The sequence below is a fragment of the Heptranchias perlo genome, chromosome 37 (assembly GCF_035084215.1).
Source record: "Heptranchias perlo isolate sHepPer1 chromosome 37, sHepPer1.hap1, whole genome shotgun sequence".
NCBI lineage: Eukaryota > Metazoa > Chordata > Chondrichthyes > Hexanchiformes > Hexanchidae > Heptranchias > Heptranchias perlo.
Window position 1 is genome coordinate 2,137,371 of NC_090361.1, and position 20,169 is coordinate 2,157,539.

At 43.5% G+C, this 20,169-nt stretch overlaps 1 protein-coding gene across 2 annotated transcripts in view; it reads right to left on the reverse strand.

The window, feature by feature from the left end:
• The window catches only part of raver1 (ribonucleoprotein, PTB-binding 1), a 38,974-nt gene that overhangs the window by 9,672 nt on the left and 9,133 nt on the right, over positions 1–20,169 (reverse strand). The window contains exons 3-10 of one of the 2 annotated variants that reach the window (XM_067972954.1): positions 17,871–18,340; positions 14,843–15,034; positions 14,332–14,461; positions 12,278–12,381; positions 5,664–5,750; positions 3,406–3,514; positions 2,443–2,714; positions 964–1,054 (exon numbers count right to left, since the gene is read on the reverse strand). In XM_067972954.1, coding sequence (XP_067829055.1) covers positions 964–1,054; positions 2,443–2,714; positions 3,406–3,514; positions 5,664–5,750; positions 12,278–12,381; positions 14,332–14,461; positions 14,843–15,034; positions 17,871–18,340 — 1,455 coding nt within the window. The remainder of the gene's footprint in view (positions 1–963; positions 1,055–2,442; positions 2,715–3,405; positions 3,515–5,663; positions 5,751–12,277; positions 12,382–14,331; positions 14,462–14,842; positions 15,035–17,870; positions 18,341–20,169) is intronic. The other variant, XM_067972955.1, reaches the window with a different exon arrangement.

Consider the following 20,169-nt stretch of genomic DNA (forward strand, 5'->3'; position numbering starts at 1 on the left):
GCCTGTGGACCTTGAAATAAAGTCATACCTCTCGGTCAACACATTATGCTACACACTCTTCATATGTTTTTCTATTAACTGAGAATCAACACAGCAAAAGCTGAAAAGGAACTCTTCACTTCTCCCAACTTGTGGGCAGCCAGCACAGCTCTTCGATGGGCCATTCTGCACTACAAGCAAGATCTAGGCTCACACCCACCACAAGCAGTTTACAAATTCTGACCAATTTTCCAGTTCCCATTGACATTACACAGTCACTGACTGAAGTGTTTAAGAACCAGTAACAGTATCCAATGAGGGAAAGTAGACTTTGAACGTCAGTTGAGGCTGGGTTGCAGTTTGGTTTTTCTTTGATTGAATTCTCTCCATACCAGACAAAGTTCCCCATGATGGGGTGGGCAGGCAACTCCATTACCATCCACTGGGAGGTGCTCAAGTGCTGCAAGAACAAGTGAGGCGCAGCAGAGCAAAGTGAATAGAGTTTCACCAAGTTACACAGTGTGAATACACAGACCACACGGTCCAGGGAGGAAGTGGAGGCAGATAGTGTCGGCAAACAACGGGATAGATGTGTGTCAGGGAAAGGGATTTGGGAGTGGAGAGAGAGCATGGTATTGTGGAAGCAGCCAGCTCTGTGTCGACCTATTTAACCAAAAATTCACCCTCATTCCTCTATGGAGGCACGGGTCAGGTCAGGGCCAAGAGGGAAATCACGGCACTAATCCATATCTTCTCACTTCATGGCACATGATTTATGTCAATGAACTTCCGTCAAAGCTGGGGTCAGGAATCACCCCTCTGATTGGGGGTTCAGTAGATTGCAGTTCAAGCCAACAGGATTTCACTCCTTGAGTTTCACATTCATCAGACTATTTTAGGAAAGAAATTGCAACATTTACTACATTACCCCTTCCCTACACCCTTCAAACACAAGTAAAATTAAGCTAACAGACTGCTCCTTACCAGGCAGGTTAACAGGGAACACACTTCGCAAATTGAGATATGGGTTCTGAGGCATCCGAAAGTCTTTTGGTGGTTCTCCCAACAGAGACGGCTGCAATACAAGATGCGGTAGTACATTATTTGTAGTGCAGTGTATCCCCTCCACGTTCTCACCACACCCTGTCTGCACTATCCCAGCGAAAAGGGTGGCTAAATGTCCTACTCCGAGGCCTCCTCCAATCCCATTGCCTGAAACACACAAATTTGCTCTTCCTCCCTCTTTATGGAGACACGTGTGGGACTGCAGATGGAAACTCGCCCTCTAACACGGTGCTGGAACTCCACTGCGCTGCACTGTCCCAAAGTAGAATAAAGGTTCAAGAGATCAGGATACTATTTATTTTAGATACCTCCAAAATATGGTGTATCCTTTAGTTACCATCAGAAAAGCTGGTTAGCATTACCCCATTTTACATTCATTGTAGCTCTTCAAACACTTAAAGCAGCACAGTCTGGTTGGCAGTCCACCATACACCATCAGCAGGGAAGAAATGCAGATTCCATCTCCCACTCTGCTCCACTATTTGGGGGAGGAAATGTTGGGGGCAGGGGGGTCCACATACTCTCCTGCAGGAAGAGGGCACTCTCTCACACTATGTCAGCTCAATACTGTCAGTCAGAGAACCCCCCCCACTCCTGGTCACAAGCAAATGGTCTGTGGACCCTAAGAAACCAAAGACAAAGGGGAGTCAGTGATCTCAATCAAATTGCTTCATAACCAGGGCCTTCAGTAAATAAACTGAGGGAGCCTCAGTCTAGCTCACTGTAGACACAGATTTGGCACCAATGCAGACAATTTTGGCCAGATACAAAGTGCAAACAGAATCAAGAAACTGATGCACTTTAGTAGCGGCTGGGCTGTTTAAGGTTGAAACTCAGTTGTATGATTGGAGCAATGATTCCATTCAGAAAGTGATAGTCTTGCTAGTCTTAATGGCTTTATCCTCGTCCTAAAAATTCTTACCTTCTTCCTTCCCCGAGTATTTCAAAAGAGAGAAAGTTGCAAACCTAGCCATGCAATGTCCCTCTAACATTCCTACCTGTAACTTTTCTCTGTACCCTTTCTAATGCGAGATCATCTTTCTTGTGGTGACCACGATCAAGCATAGTGTTCCAAAAATATAGTTTGAACAGTGCATTGTAAAACTCAAGTATAACTTCATTTTATTCAACTACGGTACAGATCATGGACAAAAACCTTAGATAGGAACAGTACAAGTTTAAATTACTCTGAGGGCTCAGTTAATATTCACAATCCATGAACTAATCTAAACACTCTGCTTGCATTTTACTCACTCCAAATTCTAATTTTGCAATGGTTAAAAACACAAAAAATGACTAAACAATTAGCTGCAAGGAATTGATGAGTCCTGATAATACTGTATAAAAACAGAAAGCCCAGTGTGACTCCTGTAAACTATTTAAATCTTGACCTCTCACCCCTGATGTGGCCGAGCCAGTCTCCACTTGCGACATGTTTTGATTCCTCTGTTTCTGCAAATCACTGAGCACAGAGCCCAGAATAGATGTGGGGATTCCTTGCAGAGGAGCCGGGGTAACTGGAGGAGGGCTAACTTGCCGCGATCGAGACGGATTCTCCATCATTCCCTGCATGTCTGCTGGCATTTGTCCAAGATACTGCTGGGATGGCATCGGCCCCATGGGCATCATAGGCGGCTTCATCTGCGCCTGTGCTATTTCAGAATTCAGTCCTGCAAGGGCCATAAATGCTAATGGTGAGAAGATGGCTTAATTAAAATCAAGATTAAGAAGGAAACCCCGATTAAAACAAAGGTAAGTGTTGAATCAAATCATCCTCCACCAAGCCAGAATGTAACAGGGGAAGGTAGACTAAAGTGATGTCTATTGGTAATTGTAGTAATATAGCAGACATCAGACTTCTGCAATTCACCTCCATTGCTGTTTAAAAATCAATCTGCAATGTGCTACAGCACAATGCAGCAACAGAAGAGGCCAAGTCCTCTTGGCTTTTAAAGCATAACACATTCGCTCTATAATGGACAGGTGGGATACAACATCTCACTGATCGCAGCCTGGTTGATGGAAGGTGTCAACCTAAAGCCAATCCCTCAACCAAAGAGAAGCTGAGGAGAAAAAAAAGACACAATCTTAAGTCTGCTCTTGTGGACCTCAATTTTGGCCATTGATGGAGATAGGCAGACAACTGGCATTATGGTTCCAAATCAATTCATGGCCAGAAGTGGTATTTGGTAAAGAGAGAAAAATAAGATAGATATTAAAAAAAACACTCCATAGCTTCTAGTTATTACAACAGTTTGGATTAGAACAGTTGACATGGAAACATATTGGGGATGCAAGGGCAAAGTGGGAATAGGTTCAGTGGTTCCTGAGACCGAAGCTGAGTTACAGAATTATACATACCTGTGGGCGATTCCCCAAGAAGTCCCTTTCCTGGTTGTGGAGGGGCTCCGAGCCCTATCGGGTTTTGCTGCAAAGCTGCAAGAGGAGATTCACCCAGAATCCCAGGCTTCTGTAAACATACACACATAGACAATACCGTTCTCTTATTTGAAGATGAAATGCTCAGTTTAATTGGTTACCGGGATAATGGATGCAGAAGTATTGCCTTCAATCTGATTCAAACGTATGGCTGTGCAAATTACTAGAACACAGTGGAAAGTAGAACCCAAGTAAAAGGGAATTTCCAACAACTCCCCATCTCATTTATCTGACATAGAATCCCTCTTAGTTTTAGCCTCTAATCTCTCTCTTCACCCCCCCACCCCGCTCTGAATTTCACTTTTCTTTGCACCAAATATTCTTTTTCTCCTTCCTACATCTCCTTATGTTGAAATTAAAATTATTTGCAGAGCCTCCTGCTCAACTCAATCTTTTGCAAATCATAACTGTGGGAAATCCTTAACCCTCGGTCTTCCTATTCATCCTACATTCTTCAGTCTTTTAAAGCCCGAGCTTGGATCACCTAGTCATTAGCTCCCGATTTAACTCACCGATCCTTATCCTCCACCTTTTCCAAACACATTTGTATGCTACACCGTAAGCCTACTCCGACACCTGAGTCTCTCGCTCCATCATTTAAAAACATGATGCACAGCGACATCACAGAATGGTAAGAAGCAGGGGGAGGTGGGCTCTCCATAGTTGAATAACCCATCAATATTCACTGTCAAGGTTCCTATATGACGTTTCAAAGGGGAGCAAGGCCCATGAAACGGCAGCCTAGCAAGAAGGCAACGATATTCTGAATGATATCGGATGTCACTGATCTGCTCATCCTCATCAACTGATTTTATGCAGTCGGTCTTTTAATTTGGATTTCAGGAGACTGACACCTGTGAACTCACATTTACACTGCTAAATCCAGCACACAGTTTCTTTCCCACTGCGAGTAGGATTTAGCGCAATATTAAGTGCCAGCTCATGGACGCCAATGCCTTGGAATCTGAATTAAAACAGCATCAATGTAGAAGCAGCAACTGACTTGCAGCTCATTAATCCCTGTGAACTTTTCATCTTGCACACTTCACTTGCTAAACTGGACTCAGTTTTTGCAAAGCCAGCTGATTATGGAGCAACGGTCATGGTGGGGGGGGGGCAACAAAGGCAAAGGGGGCATGGTATGAAATGCATGGACAAACTAAGTGCAAATGGGGGGGGGGGGGGGGGGGTAGGGGATTAGAAGAATGGTGTTAACTGACACCATTCTGACTCAAAACACCAAGTATTATTTCTAATACAGTTACAATAGGGAAAACTTCTTGGTAATGGAAAACAAGTGATGTGGGATTGGCGGGGGGAAGGGGGTGGGGAGAGAAGAGAAAGAGGGGGAGAAAAAGAGAAGAGACGGGCAAAATTCCACAGACACAGAATTATGGAGCAGGAGAGGCCCTGACTGCAGTTAACGTGACACGTGGCCTGATATCCGTCACTAGTGGGGTACTACGCCACTATCAGTTGTTCTCCTGCCAGAAGTTTTCACAAAAGTCAGTTTCACATCATTGAAGGCAGAGCTTGCCCAGACTGCACAGCGAAACCTTTTTAGAATTTGATTAAAGTCATGTACATTTTTCTTTGAGTATGAGTAAATTGCACCTTCGATGTGAAATGGATTCTCAATTTGTACAAGTAGAGGGAGAAACAGATAAAGGAGGCAGAGTAAGATTAAAAATGAAGGGGGGGGGAGTGGGGGGTGGAGAAAAGAGAAAAGCAGAAAGCAAATCATTTCACATGCCAGGCAACCCATTGTATTTCAATGGAATCCTGCACAACCCTGCAAAAGTCATGGAAGCAATTTTTTTTCTTGTATGAATGACAATGTGTGATCCATACAATTTCACTGACTCAAGATCAGAATAATTTGACTTTAATTTTTTCTGTTCAATAAAACTGAATATATTTTCAACAGCATAAGTGATTACAGTGACTATTACTCACCATTACTGACCAACAGCCACAATGAGCCCTTTCTCAGTCATAGTAATAATTGATACTTGGTTTCTTCAACTTTTCTTCCAATTATTTGTACCAAGTAAGCCAAACTATCATCCACTTAATCCGAATAAAATTGTGCAGCCAGGCTAAAATTAATGTGATCAGTACGTACTGTAAATAAAATAAAGGCAAACCCTAACACGACAATCTATTTGTTGTGGACTTACATTGAGGAATGCCTGGTTCTCCTTATTTTGCATCAGCTGGGTCCGAACCAGGTTCTGCAGAAAAACTGGGTTCCCAAGCAAAGCATTCTAGGACAGAACAAGTGTAGGGGGAAAATGGGGAGCGGCAGAGAATGAAAGATCAGTCATTACATGAACAGATAAACAGAAGAGTGCAAGAAAAATAGTAAAAGCTATCAAATTCCATAGCGAGAAGAAAAAAAAGACACCTTATTTAATAGGTCCCAATAAACTATTCACCATCCTATGAATTCTGAAAGCAAGAGACAGAGCTATACAGGATATCATTCATATCCATTAACCAACTTTTTACATGACTGAACTAAAGGGGGAGGAGAAGGAGAACTTTAAACGATATATCCCCATCTGAAACTATATAGGGGTGCTGTCAGGTAAAACAGAGTTTCATTCTTCCTCTCCATTCCAGCAACTTGCTACAGTCCTGTCATGTTGGCCCTCAAGGTAACCATTCAACTGATGTGTGAGCTTGTCAGCTGCTGAGTGTTAGTTTTAGTGCTGCACTGTATAAAGCAGTCCATCGTAACACTCCTGGACTCCCCAACGGCTTGGCGGTATATCCAATACCTGATGGAGTACTGAGCTATAAAGACAAGGATACAGGTTCGATACCTCGTCTGTGCAGGGCGAGCAACAGAAATGCTGCATTCCGCATCTCACACACACAGGATCAAGTGCTGCTGTGATGCCCCCCATTGTTAAGCAACCTGGTAACATTCACTGTCCAGGTTCACACTTGATGAACAGCCACACGGACAGTGGAACTACACCCAGTGAGAGTCACTAACCAAGAAAGGAGAGGAAAACTGGAGGCGAAAAGAGACAGACAATCAGGGTTGCAGTGTTCTGGTTCCTGGGCAGCACCGGACACATGCCACCTGGGATCAAATTATTCCAGGGAGGTGGAAACAACTTTCCCCTGACAACTGTTAAGGGTTGAGAGTGAACTGCGTTTGGGCATTCTGGACCAGATTCCTCGAGGAAATTAAATCCACATCAGAGCAGTGGCAGTCTGAACACAGTGATCACACTAATCCACTCAGTAGTACCACAGTTATTATACCACAATTCAAAATAATTCTGTAACTGTAACAGACATCTGCGTTCACTCCACTGGTTTACAGAACTACAGCAATTATAAAAAGATAGATGGGTGGGTGCCTTCAGAGACGTGCAGAAATGTGGAGAAGTTTCAACTATAAATTTATTGGGTCATTCACAGCACAATTACTTAAGGCCGACTTGACTTTTGTAATCAATGGAATGACAGGGGGCTGATTGTGTTGCTATGCAATCAGTCACACATCACTTGCATGAGAAAGCCCTTGTGTAAGGCTCCAAGGTGGCTCTAACTTCACCATGTGGAAGAAGTTGTGCAATCTCATTGTATTTATGATAAGGATAGACAGCAAGCCAGCAGAAAAAAAACACATTGATATGCTTGGGAAAGATGCTTAGAGGTCAACGTACGAGCAGGCGAGTGCTCACTACTGCATGTGACCTAGAAGTTTGATTCTAATTACTGGATGTAAAGTAGGGAGAAAAAGATCAACGCTGATGGTGCATAGGTTGGGGTGGGGGGAGGGGAGAAAAAAAGTTAGGAGAGAAAAAGTATAAACAGGCCAGCTTGATGCCTTATCAAGTTATAGTCAAGCAACTGGGTCTTCATTAATTTAATTGAAGTGAACAATCAAATACTTGCATCATCTAAAGTAAAAACATTTGCCTATAGAAGCCCCATTGCACACACCATACAACTGCTGATACACTAGGGTTATGGTGCATACTCTGGGTTTTAAAGTTCTATACTAACATATACAACCTGCCATTCTCCCACAGACTAACACCCACCAGAACATGCTCATTACAATGAGGCAATAATGACAGAATGTCTGGGTGACTGATGTGTTTCAATAGTGTTGGTTTTGACACCAGCTCATGGCGAGATGTCAAAGGCACAGGGGTGACCCAAACCCACATTCACTAAAGTCTTGAAATTCATTCAAAATGTTAGTTGTATACAACTAATACTTTCCAATTGAGAGTACAGACTACAGTGCAAGTGGCACACCTGAGACAGGAGAATATTTCTGGAATCATCCTTCTAAGAAAGCTTTCCCTCACTGATTTGGTAGATAAGTGCATGCAGGCCACAATGTCCCAGGTTCAATTGCCAGTCTGTATGAATTAGTTGATCTCAGCCAGACTCAGCCCCCTTCCACAAGGGAGGAGCAACAGAACACAAGTCAGGGCTGCCGGACCCAGTCAGTGTCCAGTGACCATGCTGAAAAGTGCGTGTCCAGTCAGTCCAGAATGGGGCTCAGCTGTGATGCTCTCCACAGTCAAATACTCTGCCATCACTCACCATCTAGGCTCACACCTGTCGACTGGTGCGTCCAGAAACCGTGTCTTGGTATGACTTCACAAAGAGGGGAGGAAATTGGGGGAAGGGGAGCCATTGTAGACTGACATAGTAGAGCCATTACAACATTTAACCTCAGAACGAACCAATCTCCAAGTACTCAAAGAAATTTTCCACTCCATTAAAGAACTCACAAATAAAGGTTAGAAACAATGCTGCACACTTTTTAAAAAAAAAGTAGCTGCAAAATGTAGGAAGTCTGCAAGGAAGGGAAAGCAAAAGCAAGTAATGGAATGGAAAATGTATCCATTTTGGTACAGTACATCCTACACATGCTAGGTACATGCTGCTAGTTCTGTTGTGTAATTTCTGCACAACACTGATTTGCAAGACGACCAACATACAATGAGCTCATACACTTCATCTGACAATCCACAAGGCCGCTGCATACTGAATTAAATATTTTAAATTTCCTAAAGTGCACGTACCATGGTCGACCGCTTTTAGCCTACTGCATTGAAATCACATTCTAAGAAGAGTAGTTCCCGGAGGGTTTAGATTAATATGATTGGATTTGGATTAATGACAGGGGAGAGGAGTCGACTACATCATACTGTCACACCCTAAATATCAAAAGGAAGAGTTGCCACATTTTATCAGCACTGTCCAATCCCATCCCAGTTTGTTTTTGGAGAGAGAACAGCAAACGCTGGAGATGCCCAGATCATTCAGCATCTGAAAAAGGTACGTTTAACATTTCAGACGGGTTCCTTCAGGACACAGTTAAGACGGATTATGTGTATTCCTCTGATGGGTCACACCTGAAACATTTAACCCATCTTTCTCATTCGGATACTTATCAACCTGCTGGGCATCTTGTGTCAGATTTCCAGTATTCATTCAAGTTTTTTCTTTTTATCTCCATTTGGCAACAAGATACCAAACTCAGCACTGTCAAGCCAATGGGCAGGGAGCAACATGTCCCATTTGTACCATATTATAGAGGGGCTTAGTTTACAAACAATCTGGACAGAAATCTGCAGGACAATCTTCCCACAGTTAAATATAGAATCATAGAAGTTACAACATGGAAACAGGCCCTTCGGCCCAACATGTCCATGTCGCCCAGTTTATACCACTAAGCTAGTCCCAATTGCCTGCACTTGGCCCATATCCCTCTATACCCATCTTACCCATGTAACTGTCCAAATGCTTTTTAAAAGACAAAATTGTACCCGCCTCTACTACTGCCTCTGGCAGCTCGTTCCAGACACTCACCACCCTTTGAGTGAAAAAATTGCCCCTCTGGACCCTTTTGTATCTCTCCCCTCTCACCTTAAATCTGTGCCCCCTCGTTATAGACTCCCCTACCTTTGGGAAAAGATTTTGACTATCGACCTTATCTATGCCCCTCATTATTTTATAGACTTCTATAAGATCACCCCTTAACCTCCTACTCTCCAGGGAAAAAAGTCCCAGTCTGTCTAACCTCTCCCTGTAAGTCAAACCATCAAGCCCCGGTAGCATCCTAGTAAATCTTTTCTGCACTCTTTCTAGTTTAATAATATCCTTTCTATAATAGGGTGACCAGAACTGTACACAGTATTCCAAGTGTGGCCTTACTAATGTCTTGTACAACTTCAACAAGACATCCCAACTCCTGTATTCAATGTTCTGACCAATGAAACCAAGCATGCCGAATGCCTTCTTCACCACCCTATCCACCTGTGACTCCACTTTCAAGGAGCTATGAACCTGTACTCCTAGATCTCTTTGTTCTATAACTCTCCCCAACGCCCTACCATTAACGGAGTAGGTCCTGGCCCGATTCGATCTACCAAAATGCATCACCTCACATTTATCTAAATTAAACTCCATCTGCCATTCATCGGCCCACTGGCCCAATTTATCAAGATCCCGTTGCAATCCTAGATAACCTTCTTCACTGTCCACAATGCCATCAATCTTAGTGTCATCTGTAAACTTACTAACCATGCCTCCTAAATTCTCATCCAAATCATTAATATAAATAACAAATAACAGCAGACCCAGCACCGATCCCTGAGGCACACCGCTGGACACAGGCCTCCAGTTTGAAAAACAACCCTCTACAACCACCCTCTGTCTTCTGTCGTCAAGCCAATTTTGTATCCAATTGGCTACCTCACCTTGGATCCCGTGAGATCTAACCTTATGTAACAACCTACCATGCGGTACCTTGTCAAAGGCTTTGCTGAAGTCCATGTAGACCACATCTACTGCACAGCCCTCATCTATCTTCTTGGTTACCCCTTCAAAAAACTCAATCAAATTCGTGAGACATGATTTTCCTCTCACAAAACCATGCTGACTGTTCCTAATTAGTCCCTGCCTCTCCAAATGCCTGTAGATCCTGTCCCTCAGAATACCCTCTAACAACTTACCCACTACAGATGTCAGGCTCACCGGTCTGTAGTTCCCAGGCTTTTCCCTGCCGCCCTTCTTAAACGAAGGCACAACATTTGCTACCCTCCAATCTTCAGGCACCTCACCTGTAACGGTGGATGATTCAAATATCTCTGCTAGGGGACCCGCAATTTCCTCCCGAACTTCCCATAACGTCCTGGGATACATTTCATCAGGTCCCGGAGATTTATCTACCTTGATGCGCGTTAAGACTTCCAGCACCTCCCTCTCTGTAATATGTACACTCCTCAAGACATCACTATTTATTTCCCCAAGTTCCCTAACATCCAAGCCTTTCTCAACCGTAAATACCGATGTGAAATATTCATTCAGGATCTCACCCATCTCTTGTGGTTCCGCACATAGATGACCTTGTTGATCCTTAAGAGGCCCTACTCTCTCCCTAGTTACTCTTTTGCCCTTTATGTATTTGTAGAAGCTCTTTGGATTCTCCTTTGCCTTATCTGCCAAAGCAATCTCATGTCCCCTTTTTGCCCTCCTGATTTCTCTCTTAACTCTACTCCGGCAATCTCTATACTCTTCAAGGGATCCACTTGATCCCAGCTGTCTATGCATGTCATATGCCTCCTTCTTCTTTCTGACTAGGGCCTCAATCTCCCGAGTCATCCAAGGTTCCCTACTTCTACCAGCCTTGCCCTTCACTTTATAAGGAATGTGCTTACCCTGAACCCTGGTTAACACACTTTTGAAAGCCTCCCACTTACCAGACGTCCCTTTGCCTGCCAACAGACTCTCCCAATCAACTTCTGAAAGTTCCTGTCCAATACCATCAAAATTGGCCTTTCCCCAATTTAGAATTTTAACTTTTGGGCCAGACCCATCATTCTCCATTGCTATCTTAAAACTAATGGAATTATGATCACTGGTCCCAAAGTGATCCCTCACTAACACTTCTGTCACCTGCCCTTCCTTATTTCCCAAGAGGAGGTCAAGTTTTATATATTCTTATTAGAAAAGCATTACAGCACATTAGACTAACTGAGTCACAGAACTGATGAATTATCCAGTTTATGCATATCCATTCCATCATGCAGCAACTAGCCAACTTGAGTGTAACTGTTTTTCCTCCCTTCTGGTGGATATGCAGCACTGATCACTGCATTGGTCCAGACCATCATTCTGTGAGCTGGAGTTAATATTTTGCACTTGGCCTGTAACCATTAATCAGCCATTTCAAGCATAGCAGAGCAACGTGAAAACTATGGGGAGGTGATTGGATTACTGAAAAACAAGTTCCATTTTGTTGTTCTTTTAAAAATTTGAAACCAAGTTAAATGAAATCTGTGACAAACCAATATGGATGCAGAATTGCAGAGCTGCACATTTCCACTGATATCACAAGCATCACTTTTACACTCTGAAGCACAGGAACAAGGCAGCACCGACAGTACCAGCAACTGCACAAAGCTCTCTTAAGGACAATTAGGACTATAGGAAAAATCTGATGAAACTATGGTAGAAGTTGGTGCTTAAGTTCCGTGACTTCCCGTAACACTGATCTCTGCCAGCACTGGCATTTAAAGTTGCAACATCCCTGCAAGACAATAGCACAGGTTTGCTCTTCTGGGAGAGGGGATGGAAGGGAAGAGGAGGAAAAAAGAGCAATGTTATCACCGAAAACACTAAGCCTTCAAAGACAAATGTAATTCCTTCAGTTGCCATTAAATAGCTTCTACGGAAGGTTCAAAGCAAACACTCAACTCCCCACTAGCCTGTTTACAATTACATACATGTGTATTAGGGGAATTACCTGGGCTTGGGCTGGGTTTTGGCTCTGTAAGACCAATTGCAAGAGGGCTGCACTTAAACCAGGATTCCCCAGCAGGGGCATTGATGGCGCAGCTCCCAGAATTCCTAAGGAAAACAAAACATCTTGGTTAGCACCCTTGTTCAGATTTTCCACAGCTAAAGTTACTTATTCATTAATGAAATGCTTTCATATATTTGGAAATTAGACGACTGCATCAAAAATTATTAAAACCTATTTTATAGTAATTTATAAAGAAAGTTTTGGGAGCACAAGATGCACTCCAGGCTGTCAAAAATATAGAAAAGCTTCCTTTTCTGACCTGGAGCACCTGGCATTTGCAAACTTTCCACATCATTCAGAAATTAAACTACCACCTAGAAGGACAAGGGCAGCAGACGCATGGGAACATCATCTCCTCCACGTTCCCCTTGAAGTCACACACCATCCCGATTTGGACATATATCACTGTTCCTTCATCGTCGCTGGGTCAAAATCCTGGAACTCCCTACCAAACAGCACTGTGGGAGCATTTTCACCACACAAACTGCAGCAGTTCAAGGCAGCAGCTCACAACCACTTTCTCAAGGGCAACTAGGAATGGGCAATAAATGTCGGCCTTGATAGCGTCGCCCATATCCCAAGAACTAATTTTTTTTTTTAAATCGACAAGGAGTACAGATTCATAGCTCCTTGAAAGTGGAGTCACAGGTGGATAGGGTGGTGAAGAAGGCATTCGGCATGCTTGGTTTCATTGGTCAGAACAATGAATACAGGAGTTGGGATGTCTTGTTGAAGTTGTACAAGACATTAGTACGGCCACACTTGGAATACTGTGTACAGTTCTGGTCACCCTATTATAGAAAGGATATTATTAAACTAGAAAGAGTGCAGAAAAGATTTACTAGGATGCTACCGGGACTTGATGGTTTGACTTATAGGGAGAGGTTGGATAGACGGAGACTTTTTTCCCTGGAGAGTAGGAGGTTAAGGGGTGATCTTATAGAAGTCTATAAAATAATGAGGGGCATAGATAAGGTAGATAGTCAAAATCTTTTCCCAAAGGTAGGGGAGTCTATAACGAGGGGGCATAGATTTAAGGTGAGAGGGGAGAGATACAAAAGGGTCCAGAGGGGCAATTTTTTCACTCAAAGGGTGGTGAGTGTCTGGAACGAGCTGCCAGAGGCAGTAGTAGAGGCGGGTACAATTTTGTCTTTTAAAAAGCATTTGGACAGTTACATGGGTAAGATGGGTATAGAGGGATATGGGCCAAGTGCAGGCAATTGGGACTAGCTTAGTGGTATAAACTGGGCGACATGGACATGTTGGGCCGAAGGGCCTGTTTCCATGTTGTAAACTTCTATGATTCTAAGCCCTATTTAAACCACTTCCCAACAAAGTACCTGGCCTGAGCAGTGGGCTTAAAAGGGAAAGGCCAGGTTAGCAGCTAATCAATTCTACCCCAAATCAGCCATGCACAACACCATGGTAGACTACCAAGGATAAAAGATGAGCTGCAGCATTGAACATGCAATAATAAAAATACACTTGGAAAGCTTTAAAATAGAGAAAAGGCAAGGAGTTGGGATTGAAATGCTAGAACCGTCATGTCTAAAAAGGTGAAGTATGCTCGATCGGCCTACTCACGATCTTACGTTCCCATGACACGGTACTTTTGGTTTTTTTTGGTGGGGGGGGGGTGGTGGCGGCGTCAGGAAGAGGAAAGTTTGAGACTTGTAGAAAATAAAAATTGATTTAATCTGCATTAAAAATCTTGCTATTGCACACATAGCCTGTCCACAATCTTCTCTTCCTGTTCTCGTGATTTCTGGTTGTGCCTTTTATGTCAACATATAACATTGAAAGTGCCTAAGTAATCAGTTACAATGGGAATTCCCTGTGTAAACAGCCTCTGGTGACAGTGATAGTTACAGACTGTGGCCACTTGTAACCTGTACCACTGTACCCTGACATATTGCAAGCAACCCCAAGGGAGATACACTAGTTAGGAATAAACACGTCCATCACTGTGGCTCATGTTGGGCCTTGAACCTCACCCTGCTGTGCGCCTGTGCCTCCGTGAATTAATGGGTTTAGGAGAAGCTGCAGCGTCGCTGGATTATTGAGGCTGTTCAGAATCTGCACAGGATTCGGTTCTGGGAGAAGGCCCTTTCCACGGTTCATTGCCTAGGACAAGAATTAAAACAAATAACGGCAAGATTCAACGACTAACTTAACAGTTATTAGAAGCAAGCTTTGCACTTAGCGAAATACTTCATGGAACATTCATAGGGATTGTATTGGAGTCTTCCCTTCGTAACTGGCATGATTTCTCTTTCCCCCATCCCCCAAAACGGGAAATGCAGATGTAAGGAAATCCAGTTCCACAAGCACTGTCAACCCTCTGATACCTTATCTAACGGCCACGTGAGTGAAGACAGTATTTCAACAGGCTATTAAATCACGAGGGCATTGTGGTGAAGCAACGTCTCCCTGATCTATAGTATTATCCGTTTTACTCCAATCTGCCATCACTTAAAGCCAGAATGTTAGTGTTTATGGACTCACCATAGCTTGAGCTGCTATCAGGGCAGGAAGCATGCTCCGCCCTGGGGGTCCAGGTGCACAGAACGAGACCCGAACGTGGTTCCCGCCAACCCACAGCCCGTCCATCTCCTGCTGCACTTCCTCCGCATCATCCGCAGCTTCGTATTCAAGGACTGCGAAGCCTCGGAATTGGCCATCAGGTCCCTGCGCCAGCTACACAAGAGAGGGGTGCAGTCCACAAGAGATTGAGATGGGGTAAGGGGGACAAAAAAAGGAAAGAAAAGCAGACAAATGTAAGTAGATGATCAGTAATAAACACAATATTCAGTGACAGGTGGTTTGCTTCACTGAAATTCCTAGGGAAAATGATGCAATATTTATCAGCAGGACAATGCATAAAAGCAGTTTATTCCACCAGGTGCTGAAGTACATAACCATTTACAATTTGCTAGTGATTGTGACAAGTTCTCCCATCTCCCCCCCAAAAGCACAGTCTTGCTGGGCTTCAGTTGCACAGGTGCTGCCTGCCCACTGGCCATTCTTTACGTACGAGCTAGGCTGTCAGTCTATTTGACTGTGGAGCATCATAGCAAGCCTGATACGGTCCTTATCCAAGTGGAGGCCTTGGCTGATGTTTAACCCTTCTCCGAGCCCAAAGGCCAGCTGCAACCTCAGCAGATTGAGAGCACAAAGTACGTGGTGAAAAGGTCCTAGAGAGGTGCTGATAAGAATAGGTACTGTTCCCAGCATGTGTCATCCAACTCATCACAGGCCAGGGATTAAAAACGGGAAGATAATTGGTCTGCATGGCTCAGACTCATCCTGGACTCTGCATTGGTCAGCTGAGCCAGACACCGAGGAGATTAATTCTTGATATAAAAATCGAATCCAGAGCAGTTTCTATGACAGCAACAAATGCATTTATAAACTGTATTGCGATGATCAAACTAGAAATTCAAACTTATGCTCCTTTTCATGTGGGAAAGTTTGAAATCCCTCTACAAATGTCACAATCACTCCTTCCTGAATCCAATACCATCATTTTAATCTTCAATTCTTCACACAGAATTTCTTGTGTTGATGAAAGCTAGCCTGATGTGGCAGTCCATCGTGTGAGATGTGGACAGTGGAAAGTGACATTAGTTTTTTTTTGTAGCTAATATAAATGAGTTTTTGTTCACTGCCAACTTAAAATACATCAACTCTACCCCATAACTAAAGAGAAAGGAGGGGGGATATCAAATTGATGAGTTTGTTTGTAAACTGTAATGCTTAGAGGGACAGGCTGAAACAAACATCCTGTTGCCAAGTGGCACATAACCAGGACAGGAATGAGGGAAATTGCCATTATCCCAAATCCTATAAAAGGAGTTACAGCACCTATTCTAATCAGCACCTCTCAAGGACCTTTTTCACACTGTACTTCATGCTCTAAATCTGCTCTTTGAGGCAAGCCTGAGAACAGAGATTGTGTGGAGAGATCCCATTCCCTGGAACTCCCTCCTTAAACCTCTCCGCCTTTAACAACCTCTTCCAAACCACATCTCTCTGACCAAGCTTTCAGTCACCACTCCTATTCTCGCCCATCCTGGCTCAGCGTCTTTTTTTACCAAAGTCCAATTGAGGTGCCGTGGAGGGGTTCCTTTTGATAAATACAAACTGTTATTGTAGAGACGATCCCCCTGATATTCCACACCAGTGATATGAATGTGGACAGTCAGCTGTAGCAAACAATCCCCATTTATGTTACACACTTATATCAAGGGAAAAGGTACATGACGTACTCGTGCCCAGCCAGTCTCTTGCCAATAGTGAAACAACAGAAAACACCAACATTCAACTAAAAATGAGTTTCTTTATAGCATTTAGTGATGTCAGGCAATTCAGCAGAAATTAGTTCTTCAAATTCAACCCACCCCATATCACAAGATGGCCTATAGTAAATCAGTATTAAAGTGACATCTAGCTGTCCAGCAACCAAAACCATTGCGCAAGAGATGGGGCTTGAAATAATTGCTGCAAAACCACCAGTGGAAGTGTCACTGGTCTACAGTAAACAATGTGAAAAAAAATCATATTGTTCTTCCAGCAAACAATATAAACCGGCATTCGATGAACACTAACTTGCTGGAAGTGGTTTATAAGAAGCCTGCACAAACTCTGCATGTTAGAGCAGTGTGTCAAGACCCTACGGACATGTACCAACTGATCCATTAGTCGAGTCAGTGGTCCTGGTAAAGTATTGTCTGAGTTTAACAGACTTAGTTTCTTGCCCTAGCGGTTCCAGTCGTTCACTATTATTTGTCTTATTTTCTTCGCTGTATCTACAGCTGAACGATGGCATACCCAGCTCTGCTATCCCACCTGACAGATACGATAAATCTGTACTGATTTATAATTACTGGATCATTGTGGGGTAATCCCCCAACCCACCAAACCTTCCCACCGCCTGATACACTATTTCGATGACAGGAAGTGGAGAGCAGACTGCATTTTATGTTACAAATTAGAGTTCTAAAACAGCACTGGAATAGAAACATCAGTACAAGATAAATCACTTGAGAATCAAAATGCAACATCTGTGCCTCTTTCCATACATGATTAAAAGTTTGAAATGTGTGCATAAATATTTAAAATAATCACTCATCAATTACCAAACAAGTGCTGAGCATCTGGAGTGGTCAGCAAGGCCTAAAGGTGGAAGGGGGGGGGGGCGGTGGCTTTTGAGAGGTAGAATAGAAGGAAACTGAAGACATACATCGAGTTAACTTTGTAAGAGCTGGTCAAATAGCAGCATTTTCCCCCCCAACACTCAGATGTTCCTCAGTCACATTCCCAGGTAATGTGTGGTGAGTGGGACTGATCTATAATAATTTAAAGGGAAGGAAGAAAGAAAACAAGAGCAACAACCCTTGACCCTGAATAGATCAGAATGTGCAGTGAATCTAACAAATACAGTGACGATTGCTCTCTGGTTTAAAAAGAAAAGCCCCCCCAGACTAGTCTTGCATTTAACATTGCCCACTTCCCATAACCATTACTCTCATACCTGACAGTAGGTTGGCTGATGGACACAACTGAAGGCCTGACTGAGGGCCTGCAGGTCTTTATAATCATGTGGGAGTTTGTCCACGCACAGGCACTTGGAATGGATGAGGTCAAGAGTCAGTTGATTCACATCTGTCCAGTGAACATACAGGGTTCGTGTACCCAGCTGTTTTCCGAGAAGTTCCGATTTAGCACGGGCAGCAGAGTCCTTCTTCATGTATTCCACAAAACCATACCCTTTTGAGTGTCCAGAAAACTCACTGTAGACAAGGAAACACCGCTCCAGGTTCCCAAAAGGCCGCACCAGCTCTTCAAACTGCTGCTGACTGAAGGAGAGAGGCAGGTTTGCAATGCACAGCAGAGCATCAGTGGGCTGCAGCTGAACTGAAATCTCTCGGTCCCGTAGTGTTGATTGGTGAAATTTCTCAATGGCAGAGTTTGCTTGGTCCCCGTTCAATAAAGTGACAAAAGCTAGAAATAAACAAGAAAAGGAAAGACTAATTTAACTGACTTTATCCAACCTTATCAATGCCACAGTACAGTTCTGTGGCTGTCAGCAGCTCTTGCCACATTGACCAAGTGTGTGTGTGTGTGTGTGTGTGTGTGTGTGTGTGTGTGTGTGTGTGTGTGTGGGGGGGAAATGATGAGTTGACCCTGTCCACACTTTCCAGCGCAGGGGGGAGGGGGAAATCATTGGACAGTGATCAGTAATTGTGCTTTGTTGCTCTCAAGGGGCATGAAGCCTAACTCTACCACTCTCACTGCTACCACAGTACAGGAGAACGAACTACAGGGAGTTCATTTCTCCAACTGGTGCTAAGGTTCAGTTCCACAGGTGCTGACATCTCTCTGGGTGCCTCATCTAAGTGATCCTTCATTACTGTACTGTTAACAACATGCATTTATATCGTGCCAATGTAGTAAAACATCCCAAGGTGCTTCACAGGAGCATAATCAGACAAAAACTGACACCAAGCCAAAAAAGGAGACATTAGGACAGGTGACGAAAAGCTTGGTCAAAGAGGTAAGTTTTAAGGGGCATCTTAAAAACGAGAGGCGCGGAGAGGTGTAGGGAGGGAATCCAGAGCTTCGGGCCGAGATCGCTGACAACATGTCCACCAATGGTGGGGCGAGGGTTGTAGGCTGGAAGGGATTGCAGAGATAGGGAGGTACAAGGCCATGGAGGGTTTTGAAATTAGCATCAGCCTGGAACTTTTCGATCTGAACAGCTAAGCAGCAGACCAAGTGGTGCATTTGCCGACCCAGCCATCAAACCTCTCCTTTTAGTTCAGTTAGCTCATTCAAATGATTTCCCACATTCAAGATTTGTAATAGTTAAAACTGAACCACAGCACCAGTGCAGTGCAATTCAGACTGGTACAACATACCAGGCAGTACCAGTGCAGAGCAAAAACTACTGGTGCACCATCCAAATCTACTGACATTTTCACAGATGCAGAAGTTATACACAATTACAACATATTGATACCTTGTAAATTACTCCCCCACCCCACCATTTAATTGCATTTTTGAAGAAAACAAAATGCAGTTTTAGAAAGATAAAATTGACTAAACCAAACCACCAAAAGTTGAACTGTTATTCTTTAAAAGACTATAAATGTTACATCTCACAGGCCATAGCTAGGACAAGACAAACAACTGAGAGGGCTGGAATGACGATCTCACCATGTGAGGAATCAACAGCACAAACTCAAAGCCTCTCACTGTCAGGATAAAGCAACGACTCATCAAATGCACGTTTTGCCATTTCCTCCTTAACCATGGACAACGCCACTTCAGTTATGTACCAGGAGATATGCACAAGCAACCTCAGGTAATTGGCTAAACAAATTTCCCCTCAACTTGGGGGAAGTGCACAGTCATAGCTTTGTACTCAGCTTGGAAAGGGTGCAAGGGGCAACAAGACTGATCCGAGTGCAAAGGGGATGAACTGTGGGCGGGGGGGGAAAGACTACAGAAGCTTGATTTGTACAGTCTATAAAGAGGGTGGTTTAGTTGAAACCTCATTGAAATAGATAAAATATTAAAAGGAAAAGACAAGATAAACCCAGATTATTACTTTAATGTACACAAAGAAAATTGAACCTGACATGTGGAAATTAGTGAAACCAGGAAAAGCTTCTTTACACCAAGAGTGATAAATGTTCAGAATAATCTGCCAAGAAAAAAAGGCAGGAAAAAAAACTTGGGTCATTCAAATTACAATTGGAGGCTATTACTGGAGAGGGATAAGCTTTAATGTTCAGAATGGCCTTTCCCCATCCTTGACTTTTCTTCCT